Source organism: Corvus moneduloides, chromosome W (assembly GCF_009650955.1).
Source record: "Corvus moneduloides isolate bCorMon1 chromosome W, bCorMon1.pri, whole genome shotgun sequence".
Taxonomy (NCBI): Eukaryota; Metazoa; Chordata; class Aves; order Passeriformes; family Corvidae; genus Corvus; species Corvus moneduloides.
This window is the reverse complement of record NC_045510.1, coordinates 20,319,154-20,336,110: the sequence shown is the minus strand read 5'-3', so window position 1 is coordinate 20,336,110 and position 16,957 is coordinate 20,319,154. Positions and strand designations below refer to the sequence as shown.

Sequence of the window (16,957 nt, the reverse complement as noted above, 5' to 3'; positions counted from 1 at the left end):
ACCAGAGAGAAGAATTTATGGAGGGAGCAGAGACGGAATGGAGCCAAGGAGGAAGATAAGGCTGATGGGATGATACACAGAAAGTCCAAAGAATTTATGAATCATGCATGATTGTGATGAATATGCAATAAGAGATGTACTTTTAAAGATGATCTTTTGGATGTAGAGGTGTGCCTTTGGCTCTCTGCCAAAGCACCCGGCCGTAATACCCTTTTTGCTATTGTCTCCTAATTGTCCCTTTTATTAAACTTTTTTTAAATTTTACCAAGAGTGAACCTTGTTTTTCACACCTGGGACTTTGGTTTTTTTCCCTTCTCCTCTTCTGGACTGTTTCAACATCAGAACACACCAGGAGAATTTTCCACCAAGGCCCCAGAGGTGGGCCCACACCGACCCAGCTCCGAGGAGGAGGAGAGAGACCACACGTACAGAAGGACTCTGAAATTTTTCCAGGTTTCTCCCTACAGCAAGAGGTTTTATCATTTAGCATTATTATCCTTTTCCTGTGTGTTTGTTAAATAAATAGGTTTTTATCTCTTTCACTTTCCTCCGAGGAAAAGTTCTCTTTTTTCCCAAACCTGGTGGGGGAGGGATGATTGTAACCTGCCTTCTATCAGAGGATATTTTCCTCCAAATTTGTCCAAACCGGCACACCACCTCATCGAGTTACGAAGGTGAAACCTACCGCTAGCTCCACAGAAACGACGAACACCAAGGCGGCAGCCACCCGGCGACAGGAGAGAGCCACTGCAGCGGACTACGTCTCCAAGAGCCAATTGTAGCCAGCCTGACTGCTGAAAGAAAGAAGACTACAACTCCCAGAAGCCATCGCGCGGCCCGGCTAGAGGACCTGGGAAGGAAGGCGAGGGGCGGAGCTAATAAATAGTGGCACACAGCACTTGCCTTGCGTAAGATGGTGGTGGTGGCTACGCTCTAAGTGGATTGCGTGGCAGGCAGACGCGTACTTGTGTCTCCTCGCCGCCTCTGTGCTGTGGTTCTTGCCGCCAGCAGGGGCCGTGGAGCAATAGTGAGGAGGAAGCCCAGGCTTGCGTGCCTCGGCGCCGGCCGGTTGCTGGTGGTACTGCGGGTGCGGATTGGTGCTACTCAGGTAGAGCCCGCTGCTCCCGTCCCTTCAGCAGGAGGAGGCTAAGGCTGCTGTGGGCGGGGATCGCTCGGCTCTTCCCTGCTCGACTATGTCGGACAATCAGAGTTGGAATTCCTCTGGCTCCGAAGACGACCCCGAGACAGAGCTCGGGCTGCCTGTTGAGCTCTGTGGGGTACTCAGCAAGGTAAGCTGCCTTTCCTCCTCCCCGCAGCCTGTGCCTGACGGCCTCTCGCTTCCGTTTTCCGCGTCGCACTATAGTCCCTTTCCTGTAGCTGGCCCTAACCCTAATCCTGCAGCTGGCTGAGGGCTGTCAGTCCCGGCTGCCTGTTTCCTCCCCACCCCGCTGTTCCGAAGGATCAGGCTAAAGCTCCTGCCTTCCCCGGCGCTGGTGGAGGGGCCTGGTGGGGGCGTAGGAGGCGCCGTCATGGCCGAGGCAGCCACCACCTGATGGCGCGGAGCCTGCTAGGCAGCCGCTCTGGCGTCCGGCGCAAATCCCCTGCGCCCCCTCCCTCAACCGGAGGCACCACCACATCCCCGCTGGACCGGGGGGGGGGGGGGGGGAGGAGGAGGCTCACGTGCTTATACTCTCATCTGCTCAGTGCCTGCCCGTCCTTCCCCCACCCCTCGCAACCTTCGAGAGGCGGCGTGAGGAAGCAGTTTCTTGAGGAAGAGCCGCGGGTGCGGCTTCAGCCGCGGCTGGGGGAGGGGTTGGCGGCTGGTAGTCCCTGCCGCCCCCTGCCCCCGTATCGAACCCGCTGGCTGCCTGGCGTGAGCTTCCGGAAAGAGGCCCACGAGGGGGCAGCCAAGTGCGCGCGGGGAAGTGTCTCCCCCACTCCTTAGGCTCCTGGCCGAAGCTGACGTCGGGCCTGGGTGTGGTCTGGAGTCGCGACATCACACATCCCTGCCCGGGAGCTCCTAAAGGCAGGCGCAACTCGTGGTCACTTCCTAGAAGCAGGTCCCAGCACGAATGGCACAATCTTTGGTCCGACTATCAAAACAGGGCAATAAAATACCCCTGCAGCGAGAGATACAGGAGGTGGGGAGGAGTTGAAGAAAAATGACATTGAAGTTTATTTCCCCCCTTTAAAAATAAACATCACTTTTTGCTCTTATATCGCTGAAAGTTAAATGACTTGCAAATATGTGTTGGATGATACTGGGAAATTTAAGGAGTGTTTTAAAGCTGAATACTGAATCACTAAGTTTTGAAAGCAGAATTTTTTAAACAGAAAGTTTCAGAATAATGTTGAAATATCTTTAGAATTAAAGCACTATGTTTTGAATTTCTTTCCTATGCAATAAGGCCAGACAGAGACCTGTGTAGAAGGCACATATCATAGAGTACTGAAATTATAAGTAGACCCTGGATGCTGAGAACAGCTGTGATAGGGTTACTCTGTTTTTTGTGAGGGACTCTGTGAACTCCCTCAGTCTTGAAAATGTTTCTAAGCCTAGAGATGGGAGGAAGAGCTAGAAGAAAAGAAGGCCATTGGCTCTCATCTGTAAAATCTTATAATCTAATAAGTCCTAGTACTGTATTTTACTGGTGTAGTAGGTGAAGCCATGGCTTCTTCTGACATTCTGTAGCTTATGTACATGAAAACGTTTCTGGATGATTGTGCTGAGTGTAGCTGATGTTGCCTTTTCTGTGAGAACGTGGAATGGAATGTGAATAGCCAAGTATGGTGAAACCTGTTGCAGTGAATATACTTGAGGGACGTTTACCTTTTGCTAGTTGATGCCTCAGCAATACTTGAGACAAGCTAATTAAAATGAAATGGTAGCATACCAAACTTTCTACTAAAGAAATATTTACTTTTAATAACTTAATGTATATAATTACATTTTAAATCAATAAAAGTAGGCTGCAGTTCTATGTATGCACTACTGTTTTAGTTCTGCCCTTTAGTAAAGAGCAAAGCTTTGAAGGAAAAGGAATAATTTGGTAAGAGAATCTTATTAGAAGTTGTGAGACTGGAAGGATCGCTGGCTCTAAACATTTTGGGTGCGTGTGTGGGGAAAGGGGCAGGTCGAGCCTTGCCTTTGGTGAGGCAATGCACTGCCCCGTACACCCCCCCCCCCCCCCCCGGGCCTGGATTCCAGCCCTGCAGTGGCTGCCAATCACTGGCACACCGGAAGCAATGCCCCACACCCCACCCCTGGAGCCCTAGTCTAGCCCCAGAGGGCCAGATAACCCGGAAGGACCCAGGAAAGCTAAAGGGTATTTAACCCAGAACATGAGGCGAGCACGTCTTGACCCTACTTCCTCTTGGAATTTCTATCAGCTGAACACCGCTGGAACTAGGAGTGGTAGCTAGATTTGTTCTTTTCTATATCTTTTCTGTCTTCTAATTCCTTCTTCTTGGAGTTTTGAGTAACTTAAAATCAGATGGGTTTGGAGTTTGCTAAGTTGAATGGGCTAAGTTAATGTTTTGTGGAATGTTTTATGTCGAATGCTGCTCTAAACTTTTGCCGAAGTTCTCTAATTTTCTGAAGTTGCCAGTAAAGTTTTTCTTGTTGTTTTGACTCTTGATAATATCTTGTTGGTATTTCTCCCTTGCATCTAACTCAGAGTATATGAAAAACTGTAAGCCCTTTTAACAGTCTTGTTGAGAGATTTTTCTAGGGCCTTACAGAAGTGTATCCTACCGGTCTCTTTAAATGTTTCAGAACTCCAGTGTGTTGGGGTTTTTTTCCCCATTGTATTTCCTGCTTATAATTTTAAGGTGAATATAAAGAAGGAACTTCGATGTGGAAGTGTGTTTCCTGAAGCCTGGGAAATATCAGCCAAACTTTTTTATTGTTGTTTTTTTATTAGCTGATCTTTGATTTTTTTTTTTTTTTTTTTTACAGTGGACCAATTATATTCATGGGTGGCAGGATCGATGGGTAGTTCTGAAAAGAAACACACTCAGTTATTACAAGTCTGAAGATGAAACAGAGTATGGCTGCAGAGGCTCTATCTGTCTGAGCAAGGCTGTGATTACAGTAAGTGCTATTTCAGTATTGACATGTTTTTGGGTGTTACATATTTGTAGGCTAATGTCTGGTGAAGGTAAATATGGGTATGCCAAATAAATTGTAGGTTGTTTAATATTAAAGTTAGTTATATTAGTGCAACACTGTGGAGCCAGGGAAAGAAGTTACGAATAAGAAAACAAGCTGGTTTTATTTGAGATTGCAATGCACAGCTTTTCATATCTGTTATTTTGGAGGTTTCTGTGGGTAGGGATACAGTTTGCTTGTGGAGGAGGTGGAGTTTTCCCAAGGGTCAGCCTAAGACCCCAGACCAGCTTCAGAAAGGCAGCAGCATCCATCATAGTCTTTGCACTAGAAAGAGAGGGTAGTATTTCTTTGACTGTACTTTCTGAACATGTCTCTGTACAAAAATTGTAAAAGAAAATGTTGTATTATGTATTTCCTTCTCTAAAGCAGGGTCCTGTTTCTGCCTAATGTTAAAAGATCCAGTATTATGCTTATTTGCCTTAGAAGATGAAGAAGAAAAATATTTTTGTAGCTTTCAGAGTTATGAAATATATTAATTATGACTAATGCTTGCCAAAAAGCATGCTTTTCTGTGTTACTGTTAAATAGCCAGTTATTTGACTGGAGGGGGGGTGGGGGGAAAAGCTAGACCTGTGTAGCACATAACTTCCTAGAGCAGTAGTGTTAAATCTTAGTATTTATGTTCTTATTCCACCAAATGTTTTGCTTTCAAACTGAATTGAGGATGACAAATATTAAGTTTCCTTTACTAATATTCAGCTTAAAAATAGATTTTTTTTTTTAAACACAGTTGGATTTTGAAAAAAAGGACCCGATTGATTACATCAACTTTATGTATTTTGGGAAAAAGATTGTGAAAAAACCCCAGATTTTTACATTTGGATGTCTGATATGTATGGTAGTCATCTGAAAATTAAAATAGATAAGCTAATTTCTTTTAAAGCTCTTTTTAAAGCTGCTTAAACTTTTAAACTTGCTCAAGATTTAACTTTTTCAGGAGTTTATGGTGCACGGCAACAGCATCTAGAAGTGCTCATTTAAGTGTACTTCTAGTAGTCTGTAGAGGTACCAGTCTCTGCTCAGGACTTTGAAAAAGGTGTTTTATTCACTAGTAAGAGGCTTAACATGCCAACCAGGCAGAGACAGGAAGGTGGTGGCAAGGAGGTAGGCCAAGGGATGTTTGGAAATGTGCTGTAGAGTACATCTCAGCAGCTTGAATTCCAGTTCTGGTGGTGGAGAATATAGTGATGCTGATATTGTTTTGGGAATGTTTTGGTATATTGTGCTTTGGGAAGGGAAGTTGGTGAGCTCCTTGTCTTATGACTAGGAAGTGTGTAACACAAACTTCCTGCAGATAGCTTTTTTTCTTCTATCTGGCACTTGTTGCATCTGGTAACTTGGTGTTGAATTGTTGATTCACCCCCTTTCCCCCCAGTTCTGGAGCTTCTTGAGTACACTGAGAAAGAATAAAAAGTATTTCTCAAAATTATTCTGATATTTTAGTTGTTTCATTTTCATTCAGAATCATGCTTGGTGACTGGTATTTGATAGTTTAATTGCTTGTAGTTTGAAATAGCATATCTGAAACCTGATAAACTGCTGTTAATTATTTCTAGTTGCAGTTAGTGATTGCTATGTAAGTATTAGAGGTTCAGGAATGCTATTAGGTCATGTGTCTCTAGGATACAGAAATTTACTTTTTCAGAATGAATGCTTCTGGTTTGATAGTTTGGTAGCAAATTAAATATTTTTTTAAACCTGTTTTCAATAATAGAAAATGAATTATGATAATTGTTTATTCTTCCTGTGGTACATAGTTAATCTTTATTTTCATGTCCTTGTAATGTCTTAATATATTAATATAAGCTTAGTAACATGTATCTAAATGCATAGGAGAATACCAGTAGTTGATTAAATGTTGAGATGATAATGAAAAGCTATTTTTGTTATCAGCGGAACTTATTTGTTACTGTGTTTTGCGATTACTTTGGTAGAGAAGTTGGGTTTCTTACTGACTTAATGTTCAGTAGCACTGATCTGATGTAATTGGGATCCTCATCTTGAATATTTGACAGTCTTTCACTATACTGTAAGTATAGTTTTCCTTGATCTTGCTAATCCAGAGTCAGGCATAGTAACTACGTATCTCCTAACCTTCTGTATTGCAGGAAATTTTCCTTAAGTAGAAAGCAGGGTATGAGTGGTATGAAATTGTGTTGATGACTAATGTTTCCTTGTAGGAGAGGGAGGGGACTGGATTCTCATGAAGCCTTCTTTTAGGTGCTCAGATTAGGTATGACCATTTGTCTGATGGGGGATGTAATGATTTTCTGTGTGTAATTAATGCTACTAGTAGTATAGAATGTCCATGTTTCATTGACTTATAAGCATAAATTTGGAAAACTGCTCTCACTGTGTAGTCTTACTGTACTTTCAGCAATGAAGATAAGCCTAATGATAAATCATAAAATTAGGAGACGTGAATGCTGCATTTGGAAATCAACAGATTCCTGTGACAGTAGTCTTTAATTGAATGGAAAACATGGGGTCTGGTTGGACTATATTAACCACCGTAACTGAGAAGCTGATTTCTCTGGAATAGAGGACTAAAGGATTGTAATACCCCAGAACATTTAAATGTAAGGGGATAAACCGAGGTTCCTTTACTCTGGGTTAGTGCACAGAAGAAATACCGACCAGATATTCTCAAGAGGTCAAAATTACACAAAAGTTTACTGGTAAAATATAGAAAATCAAGGAACTTTGGCAAAGGATTTAATACAACATCCAATTCAACATAAAACACTTATCATAGTATTAACTTAGCCCATTTAATTTAGCAAGCTTTAAACTGTTTAATGTTACATTACCCAAAATGGTCCATGAAAAGAGAATTAGGAGAAGAAAGAGAGAAAGACAGAAAAGATATAGAAAAACACACATATAGCTACCAACTTCTGGGTTCCAGTGTGGATTCCAAGAGGAGGCAGGGTCAGACACATGGTCACTTCATGGTCAGCCTTTGAAACCCCAGGGCCTCCATGGACCCTCCTCTCAGGTGGGACTTCCAGTCACTCAGCCACTCAGGAGCTGGTTTAGGGCAGAGTGTAGCACTGCCCCTGGTGTACCCTGATTGACAGACACTGTGGGGCTGGGATGCTGGTTCTATGCCTGGGGAGTGGAGCATTTCACTGCCTTGCCTTGTCAGGTCTGGTCTGCTGGAATAAGTTTCCTCTATTGTCTGCAAACAATCATGCTCAGGCACACTGTCAAGTAATGTGGATGATAAAAACATCGCAGGGTTTATCACAGAAGTTGTCTTTAGAGTAACATCATCCTGTTCTAACAACACAGATTGGTATTTGAGCATCCTGCTAGGGGAGAGCCAGTGTCCCCCCTTTTGCTCCAGCACATTTATCACTGCATGGGGTACATACATGACAATGTGCTGCTCAACGGTGAATTTACAGGCCTCCTTTATCAGAAGGACTGTGGCTGCCACAGCTTTCAAGCATCCTGGCCAACCCTAGGCTACATTGTCTAGTTGTTTTGAGAAATAGGCCACAGCTCTTCGCTGGTCTCCAAGGTGCTGTGCCAGTACCCCCAGAGCAACATTCAGTCGCTCATGTGTAAAGAGTTCAAAAGGTTTAGTCAAGTCCGGCAGTCCCAGAGCTGGGGCTGACATCAAGGAATGTTTCAGCTGTTTAAATGCAGCCCTGGAATTCTCTGTCCACATGATTGTCCCTTTTTCAGCTGCTTTAAGGACCTCAAATAAAGGTCTTACCAATATACCATAGTTTGATATCCATAGGCGACACCAACCTACCATTCCCAGGAAGGCCTGCATCTCCCTTACAGTATGGGGCTCTGGAAGTCGACAGATGGCTTCCTTCTGCTCTCTGCTGAGTTGGTGATGTCCACGGAAAATTTCCAGGCCCGGGTATACTACTGTTTCCCTGGCAACCTGTGCCTTCTCTTTCGAGACCCGATACCCACTTTGGCCTAAAAAGTTCAACAGACTTACAGTGAGCTTCATGCAGTCGTCTCTCATCTTGGCTGCTATCAAGATGTCATCAACATACTGGAGAACCGCTCCTCCTGGTTCTTGTTTCCTCCAGTCCTCAAGCTCCTTTGCCAGCTGGTTTCCGAATATGGTCAGGCTGTTTTTGAATCCTTGTGGTAAAACTGTCCAGGTGAGCTGGGTCTTTCTCCCTGTTTCAGGATTCTCCCACTCAAAAGCAAAGAGTTCTTGGCTATTCTTATGCACAGGAATGCAGAAAAAGGCATCCATGAGATCTAAAACAGTGAACCACCCTAATTCATTTGTTAGTGTTGTCAAAAGTGTGTAAGGATTCGCTTCCACTGGGTATATGTCCTCTGTTATCTTGTTGATTTTCCTCAAATCCTGTACCAACCTGTAGCTTTTACCATCAGCTTTCTTTACTGGCAAGATTGGTGTGTTGTACCTGGATTCACATTCTACTAACAACCCAAATTTGAGAAACTTTTTGTCTCGGTTTTGAAAGACAGGTGTCTGCTAAGGAAGGCAGAGGCCCCCCTTGAAGTGGCAGATATAACCCCTTTTCCCTCCAAGTTATTATATTTTGAAATCAAGAGCCTTTAGGCGAAGATGTGGGAAATAGGAATAACAGTTCTTTACTATATATATATATGTATATAACCAGTCAAACAAAACAACAACAACTATGGCAGTAACAGCAATCACAAACCCAGTGCCAGCCTTCTCGGCTGTCAGGCTATTTCCCCTCGGGTGCAGTTCCGCTCGCAGCCGGCAGGGGCGCTGGCGGCTCCCGGTGAGCAGGGCAGGTGCGATGGTTCCCCCGCGGCTGCAGGGGGCGCTCCGGAGCGAGCTCGGGAAACCCGCGGCACTGGTGCCCCGGGATCCCGGGAAGGGATGGAACAAAGGCTTCACAAACCGCTGGGCAGTTGATCCCGGGCTCTCAGGAACAGCAGGCTGGAACGGCAGGGACAAACGCAAATCCCGGGTGGCAGACGAGATGTATCCAGATGGGAAAAACCCACGGAGGCCCAGGCAGGCAGGGCGAGCAGGGCTACAGCGTAGCGAAAGCTCGAAGCAGCAGCGGAGCAGGGCAGCCACAGCTCGGTCTCCAGCAGGGCAGGGAAAGCGGCTTTTGGGGTCCCGGCGTTGTTTCCAGCAGGAAGAAAGAACGGCCAAAAAGAAAGAAGCAGCAGCTCCTTTCTCTGCAGTTTCTCTCTCCGGACGCTCAGAGCGAACTGAACTCACACCCAGGTGTAGACAAAGGAGTAGCCAGGTCCGCCCCACTCCCCTTTTGTCTTTCTTAAGTACAGCTATTTGTCCCCTAGCAACATGCATATGGGAGAAAATTCCTTTAACAGAGAAAAAAACAGACTAAACTAAAACCCCAACACTTTTCAATCACAGGTACTAATCCCTTGCGAGCTTCTAATTTCAGAGGATATTGTCTTTGCCTTACTGGTGTAGCCCCTGCTTTGAGTGTGATACTCACAGGTTCAGCTTTTTTGGATCTCCCAGGAGAATCATTGGCCCACACTATTTGAATGACAGCCTCTTCAACTTCTTTGGGAATTTTTCCATGGCATTCCTGTACAAGTATAGCAGCTGCTTCGATAATTTTAGATTCTGGGCTTATAACTTTCACTCCCCCCTCCTTGGAAAACTTAATTTCTGCTTCCAATTTTTCCAATAAATCTCTGCCCAATAATGGCATTGGGGAATTTGGCATATACAGGAACTGGTGAGTGACCCAGTGTTTTCCCAATTTAAATGTTAAAGGTTGGAGAAAAGGCCTTGTTTCACTTACCCCTGTAGCTCCGATCACATCCACAGTGTCTTGACTCAGTTTACCTTTTAAAGTGTTTAACACAGAATATGTTGCCCCTGTATCAACCAGAAATTCAACATCATCGTTCCCCAACTTAGCTACAACCGAAGGCTCTGCTGGGGTAGTTACCTTCAGTCCCCGTCAGTCTGTATTTACAGTTAGTTCTGAAACTGGGGGCTTCTTTTCTGCTCGCGATGGATACTCATTTTTCCAGTGCCCCCACTTTTTGCAAATTGTGCATTGATCCTCAGCTAGGGGAAAAGGGGGACCCCTTTTTGATGTGTCAGATGACTTTCCCTTATCATACTTCTTCTTGAGGTGGGGTTTATTATGTTTATCTTTATCTGCTAAGTCTCTGTTCTGGTATACCTTCCAGGCCACATTCAATAATTTACTTATGTCCGCTGGCCCATCTATCTTTTGCAGCTTTTTCTTTATGTCATTAGCAGATTGACCTATAAACAGGCCAGGTGGATCTGCTGCTCAGGTGAGTCAGGGTCTAAGGTAGTGTATTTTTGTGCAGCCTCTTTAAGCCTATTTAGAAACTCTGTGGGGGTCTCATTTGGATTTTGTTTGATCTCATATAACCTAGCCCAATTCACTGCTTTAGGAACGGCACATTTTAACCCAACAACCCCCCATTTTTGGTATCGCTTCCGCTTTTCCATCTGTTCTGGGACATTGGGATCCCAGCCAGGGTTTGCTCGGGGATAGATATCATTAACTGACCCTTGGAGACTCCCAGTTGCAATTTGAGTTTCTATAGCAGATATAGCAGCTTTGTTAACCATTTCTCTCTCTGTTTTATCCAATAATTCATCTAGCATAACATTTAGATCACCCCAATCTGGGTTTTGGGATTTTATGGCCATTTCTACATGCATAGCTACTCTCTCCGGGTTGTCCCTGTACTTCCCAATTGAGTTTTTCCACTGCTGTAATTCTCCGAGGGAAAATGGTGTCGTTATATAAATCACTCCTTGATTTCCCACAGCCTGTCTCAGAGGTGCTTCTAATGCAAGTTCTTCCTTCCCCCTTTACCTGCTTTGGACCTTGTGTGTTTAGCGACAGGACTGACTGCTCTCATAGCTTCTCGTGCTATCCTGCCCCTTCTTCTACCACCCTCCCCGTGAGAACCATCTGTATCAGAATCATCCCATTCACTTTTGATTGAAATTGCTTTATTGGTTTTAAAGATTGTTCCAGCCGAATGTTGATCAGGGACTGTCTCGCTCTTTGGTGCAGTGGAGGGGTAGGGAGGCAGGGGCTGCAAGCAGCTTCTCCCATCCCTAGCTCTGAAAGAGGCGCCTGGGTCGGGGCCATCCTGTCTGCCCTCAGCTTTAACATTGGCCGCGCCGCAGGGTGGGGAGAGCGAGCGGCTCCTCCTGTCTCTGGCTTGGAAACTTGCGGTTCTCCGTACCGGGGAATGCCGCCGCAATTGCCCGTGTCCATCTCTGCCTTCACTTCTGTGTTCGGGGTACTCGGGGAAAGGTGGCCAGCCTGCCCCTTCCCCTCCCCCTTCCCCATCTCTGCCTCTGGGGCAGTCAGGGGCTGGTGGCATACCTGCATCTCTCCCACCTCTGTGCCTGCCCTCCGCCCCTGACGAGGCTTGGGGGGGGGGGGAGGCTCCGCACTGCTCCTCTGGCTTGGAGCTGGCTGCTTGCTCCCTCCCGTGCCCCCGCTCGGACAGCGGCAGAGACAGCGGAGGCGGTGGCGGCGGCGGAGCCACCCCTCCCCCCCCCCCCCACCTGTGCGGGCTGCCCCGCCGGCAGAGGCGGTAGTGGCGGTGGAGCCGCCGCTCCCTCACCCCCCGCCCCCACTCCCACCAGCTGCCCCATTCCTCTGACCCCCACCCCCACCTGTGCGGGCTGCCCCAGCGGTTGAATGGGGGGGGAGACCCTCCCCCATTGCACAAAGCTGGGGTTTCCATATCTAGATCTGTCATATCGATTTCTCTGTCCATATTAGTATGCGAGTCAGCTTGCTGCGGCTTTTTCTTTCCCTTTCTCTTCCTCAAAGTCACTTCCATATTACTTTTGTCTACTATATATGCTTCTTCCCTGTTCAGATACATAGTAAGAAGTTCTGCATATCTTAGTTCATCAAACCTACGTAATGATCTCAGTTCTACCATCAGGTCAGTAATGATGTTACTTTCCAAACTCCCATAGCGAGGCCAATTTCCTTGACTTAATTTTAAAGTTGGCCAAACCCATGTGTACAGTCCGATCAATTCTCCGGTGTCCAAAGTAGTTTTTCGCCCTGTCAGCCATTTCCAGTGTTTTATTATCAACTCTAATGGGCTGTTAGGAGGGATTTTTTCATTTTCATCTGAAAAAACACCACCCATGTTTGCTCACAGACAGAAAAACTCTGCCAGAGGGAAGTTTTTAACTCCGGAATTCAGCCTGCAATCCGACTTCCCAGGCAGTTTATCTAGCTTACTATACAAACACTTCAAAACAGCACTTTAAAATACTAAAAAGCAACTAGTTTTAGCAAACAGTAAATGCGTGTGCGCAAAAATCTGGTCTCAACAGGATTCGAACCCATAGCCTCCCGACATCCCAACCAACCAACCAACCAATCAACCTCTGAGCCACTCCTGCTGCTGCCTAGGGTGCAGCCTCTGGGCTCTTGTGGACTCCGTGGAGGGCGTCCCCTCCTTTCCACAGTTTGCAGGGGAAAGTTTTAAGCTTTCCCCTTTCGTGGGCTTCTCTGCCCCCAACCTTTTCAACCCCCTCGGAGATCTCCTTCCCTAGTGCCAGCACAATCTCGGTAATATCAATCCCCTTTTCACTCACCTCTTTCTGTGCTTCTGCCTTTCCGTGCTGGGTCCTAAAGTCCTGGTCACCGTCTTGGACTGTGGCTCCGGCCCCTCTGTAATTTGCCGGCAAAGAGAGGGGCAAAGCAAGATGTGTTCCAACCCAGGACTGCGAGTTTCAAGGTCTTTAGGGTCCCTTTGTGGTCGCCAGCAACTGATGCCTTTTCCTGGTCTTAAAATCAAGAGTCATACATGGTTAGAAGGGAAAAAGGGATTTTACCTTGGTATTTATTTCAAGGATCCTTAGGTGCACACGTCCAGGTCAAATGCAACAAAATGCACCCCACCCAAAAATGCCCACCCAAAAGATCTGGTATAACATTATAGGTTTTACTAATTAGCATATCTAGGAAAGATTCCCCGATGAGAGGCTCAAGTGAGCCCCCCTCCCCAAGGAACCTTCCCCTGGATGGTTCTATCTTGGTTTACAGAATGTGTTCTGGAGAGGACCTTGGGGTCTGGGGCACACTGATCCCTAGCTACGAAGCTTCTAAAATGTTTAGTCTCTTAGCTTGACAAACAAGTCCAACAATGTAGGCAAAAAGCACTAAGAATACAGAAGTTATAAAAAGGTATACAGGGGTATAAACGAAAAGGCAAAAAATCTTCATGGCATCAACCAAAGCAAGGCCTGACCTGCCCGTTCCATCACACACACACATACATTCCAAAATGTCTCAAGACATCAATATTTTCCAGTCTCTGACAAGGATGAATATTGTATGCTCACTGGATTACATTAAGTAATGAACTGTCAAGAAGTAGCCATGTGAATTAAGTTATGAATGAAGATAGTGAAAGTCAATATATTATGCTGTGTTGTGTTTTACACTATCTGGCTAAAAGCCTCGAAGGTGTTTAACCAGTTTATAACAGAGGGGAAGCTTGAACTCAAATTGAAAGTTCTGCTGTGGTCAAGGGATGAGAAGGAATTATGGGTATTATTAAAAAGTTGATATATGCACAGATTCAAGTTTTGTTGTATTAGTCTAGCTTGGACACACTAAATTACTGCTGCAGTTGGGTGAAAGGTTTTTTTAAAAAAGCTAAGCTGTAAATCCATGGCCTGGGCAGAAGTACCATAGCAATAAATTTGTAATAATTGCTAATTGCATGGGGACGTATTGTTTCCAATTGTCTGAGGTTGGAAAACTATGTTTTAGTATGAGACCACTTCATGAAATAATTTAATTTCTGTAACTTGATGAAGTACTTTCTCAGCCTTAATTGCCGCTAAAAAGATGACTTGAGTAAACAAATATATAGATTACAAGCCCTAACTAGATAGGGGTTTATTTAGGACACAAGGCAATTATACTTTTAGGCTTTAGTGTGAGCTTTAAGTAATTTAGTAGTTACATCCAGATTGGTGGAAAATCTTGGTTAAATGGGAGAGAAATCTGAATGGAGATGGTAGACAGTCCATCCAAATACATTATAGAGGCACATGTGGTCAGGAATGCTTATTCATATGTGAAAGGCCTGAGGTGATTGTATTCTGGAGAGGAAAATGCCAAAGAGCAATAGAAGAGTGAGGGAGAGAAAGAGTTGCTGCCTAGGGGATGAGATGGGGCTGCTGTTGGTGAGACAGGCAGAAATTGTTTGGAACATGGGATTCTCCTGGAGAATAATTTGTAGCATTCACATACTCTGTACAAATTTGTATATGAATATTACAGTCTGACCATCAATCCAGCCAGTGCTGGTTCAGATAACTCAGAGTGAAAATGTCAGAATGTTGTCCTGTATTTATCAAAATACTATATGAAGTACTAATATCCTTGGCAAGCAAAATGCAAATATTTTGCTGGGTGGAGAATTGGAAGATTTCTTAGTATGTATTGAAGAAATTAAGTCAGAAGTGGAAAAGTACACATTCAGATCAGCTTAAATGAGACTGTTAACCATTATGGACTTCTTTGTCATAATATGAACAGGATGTCAGGTGAAAAAATCAGTAATTTATGAAAGTATTAAATAAAAAAAAAATTTCATTATGTAATATTGCTAAAGTATTCAGCTTTAGTACTTGAATATAATCATATCATATAATCATAGAATATTCTGAGTTGGAAGGGACCCACAAGGATCATTGAGTCCAACTCCTGGCCCTGCACGGGACATCCCAAGAGTCACACCATGTGCCTGAGAGTGTTTTCCAAATGCTTCTTGAACTCTTTCAGGCTTGGTGCTGTGACCACTTGCCTGGGGAGCCTGTTCCAGCACCCAACCGCCCTTTGGGTGAAGAACCTTTTTCTAATATCCAACCTCAACCTCCCCTGACACAGCTTCACGCCATTCCCTCGGGTCCTGTTACTGGTCACCAGAGAGGAGATCCATGTCTGCCCCTCCTCCTCCCCTCGCAAGGAAGTTGTAGACTGTGATGAGGTCTCCCATCAGTCTCTTCCAGGCTGAACAGACCTAGTGACCTCAGCTCCTCCTTTAGACATGAACTTCAGTTGCTGCTTTTGCCATGTTCCTCCTGAATTCTAATCAATGTGGTTTCGATCTAATCTTCTAGCATACTTCAGCTACTTAGTCTGTTTGCAATGTCTTTCCACTCAGTTAAAGTCTACTATTCCCCAGTTAAGAGGACCAGTTAAATAGAACTTGCTACCCCATGTCTCCAGATGCTTAAGAACCCAGATTGCATTGTGACTAGAGTCTAATAAAGTCTTAAAAGTTTAAATTGCAGGAGAAAAGTTGTTTCACAATTAAATATGTATGCATATATAGACTGACATCAGGTCAATTTTAAACTTTGATGAAAGCTTTTAGGCTGACATTTGTTAGCAGTATACCTTGTGCTTATAATTAGCTCTTACATGTTATTAATTATCATTATACATTAGTTCTTACACACTAGCCATTATCATTACATATTCAAAGCAGTCAGTCTTTAACACTTTTATCCTAAATTAGCTGCAATATGCAGTACCATGGAGCAAATGCCATATAGCTAGCTTGATAATGTTCTTGATGGTCCTAGTTGCTGAGGTCAAGGAGACCTGATGGGAGGATGTGACATAAACAGGATGAGGACAGTAATGGTAGCACTGCATTTATAGAAATGCTTATACAGTTGTACTGTATCAAGTTGCTTATGTTTGGATTCAAAGCAAGCTAATCTTCGTCTGTTTAGTATGCTGCTGTGTACAACAAGCCTCTGTTCTAGCTGCAGCTCCCCTGCTTTCATAGAATGGGAACTTTCCATTCCCATTACTGTGAGTCTGAGTCCAGAGTGCTGTACTCTTTCTGACAGCTCAGCATAAAACTACAAAGCATGGCTTTGCTCCTATGGTAGAATATCCTGAGTGTTGCCTTGTGGTTTTCTTGTGAAATCCATATTGGATTGTTGGTGTATGTACAGCTTTTGGATCTTTCATGGCATACTGCAGTACACGGTATGAGATACAACAAAGACAACTAATTGATATACAAATAGTGATTTTGGGGGTGCAGCAGTCTATGGGACTCCTGTTCTTGTATTTGTCCTATTAAAACTAAAATAAGTGATACATGGAGCTTCTGCATTCTCTAAAGTTATCTTGCTTCCTGCCTGATTAATAATTCTAACTTCTTCCTGTATGTGATGGGATTCCTAATGAGTTTAACTGGCAATTTCACATCAATTCTTAGCTGATATTTCTCCAGGTGGTATAATTCTGATTTTTTTTTTCCCCTTCTATGGCTAATATATGCTGCTTGTAGATATTGCAAATATTTTGCTCCTAATGGATACCTGAGAAGCATCGCTTGCATTTTTCTGCAGGGGACTCAGTTCTCTGGTTTAATTCCCACCAAGGTGACAACATGCATGCTTCTATTTTCAGTATTTCATCTCATAAAATGGTTTAAGTAGGAAGGGACCTTAAAGATCATCAAGTTCCAACCCCCCTGCAAAGGGCAGGGACACCTTCCACTAGACCAGGTTGCTCAAGTCAGTCCTGGAGTTGTTAACTGATAGTTATCACTAAACAAAAGTTATGCCTTTAATAAAGCTTAGGGCTCTTCAGACTGTGTTCAAACAGGACAGGCCCATTGGTTATATCCTCATTTCTTGTAGTGTGTATTTAAATCTGGTAACAGCCCTTCACTAAGCCATGGAGCTTTTACATAGGGTATTAACAGTCAACGCTTAAAGCACTGCCTGTGTGCAAATGCTGTTTTATAACT

General features: G+C 44.3%; 1 protein-coding gene across 1 annotated transcript in view; it reads left to right on the top strand.

Moving 5' to 3' along the window:
• Nucleotides 1-1,193: 1,193 nt before the first annotated feature.
• The window catches only part of LOC116437438 (ceramide transfer protein-like), a 230,223-nt gene continuing 214,459 nt past the window's right edge, over nucleotides 1,194-16,957 (top strand). Inside the window, exons 1-2 of the mRNA XM_032095083.1 lie at nucleotides 1,194-1,289; nucleotides 3,959-4,093. Coding sequence (XP_031950974.1) covers nucleotides 1,194-1,289; nucleotides 3,959-4,093 — 231 coding nt within the window. The remainder of the gene's footprint in view (nucleotides 1,290-3,958; nucleotides 4,094-16,957) is intronic.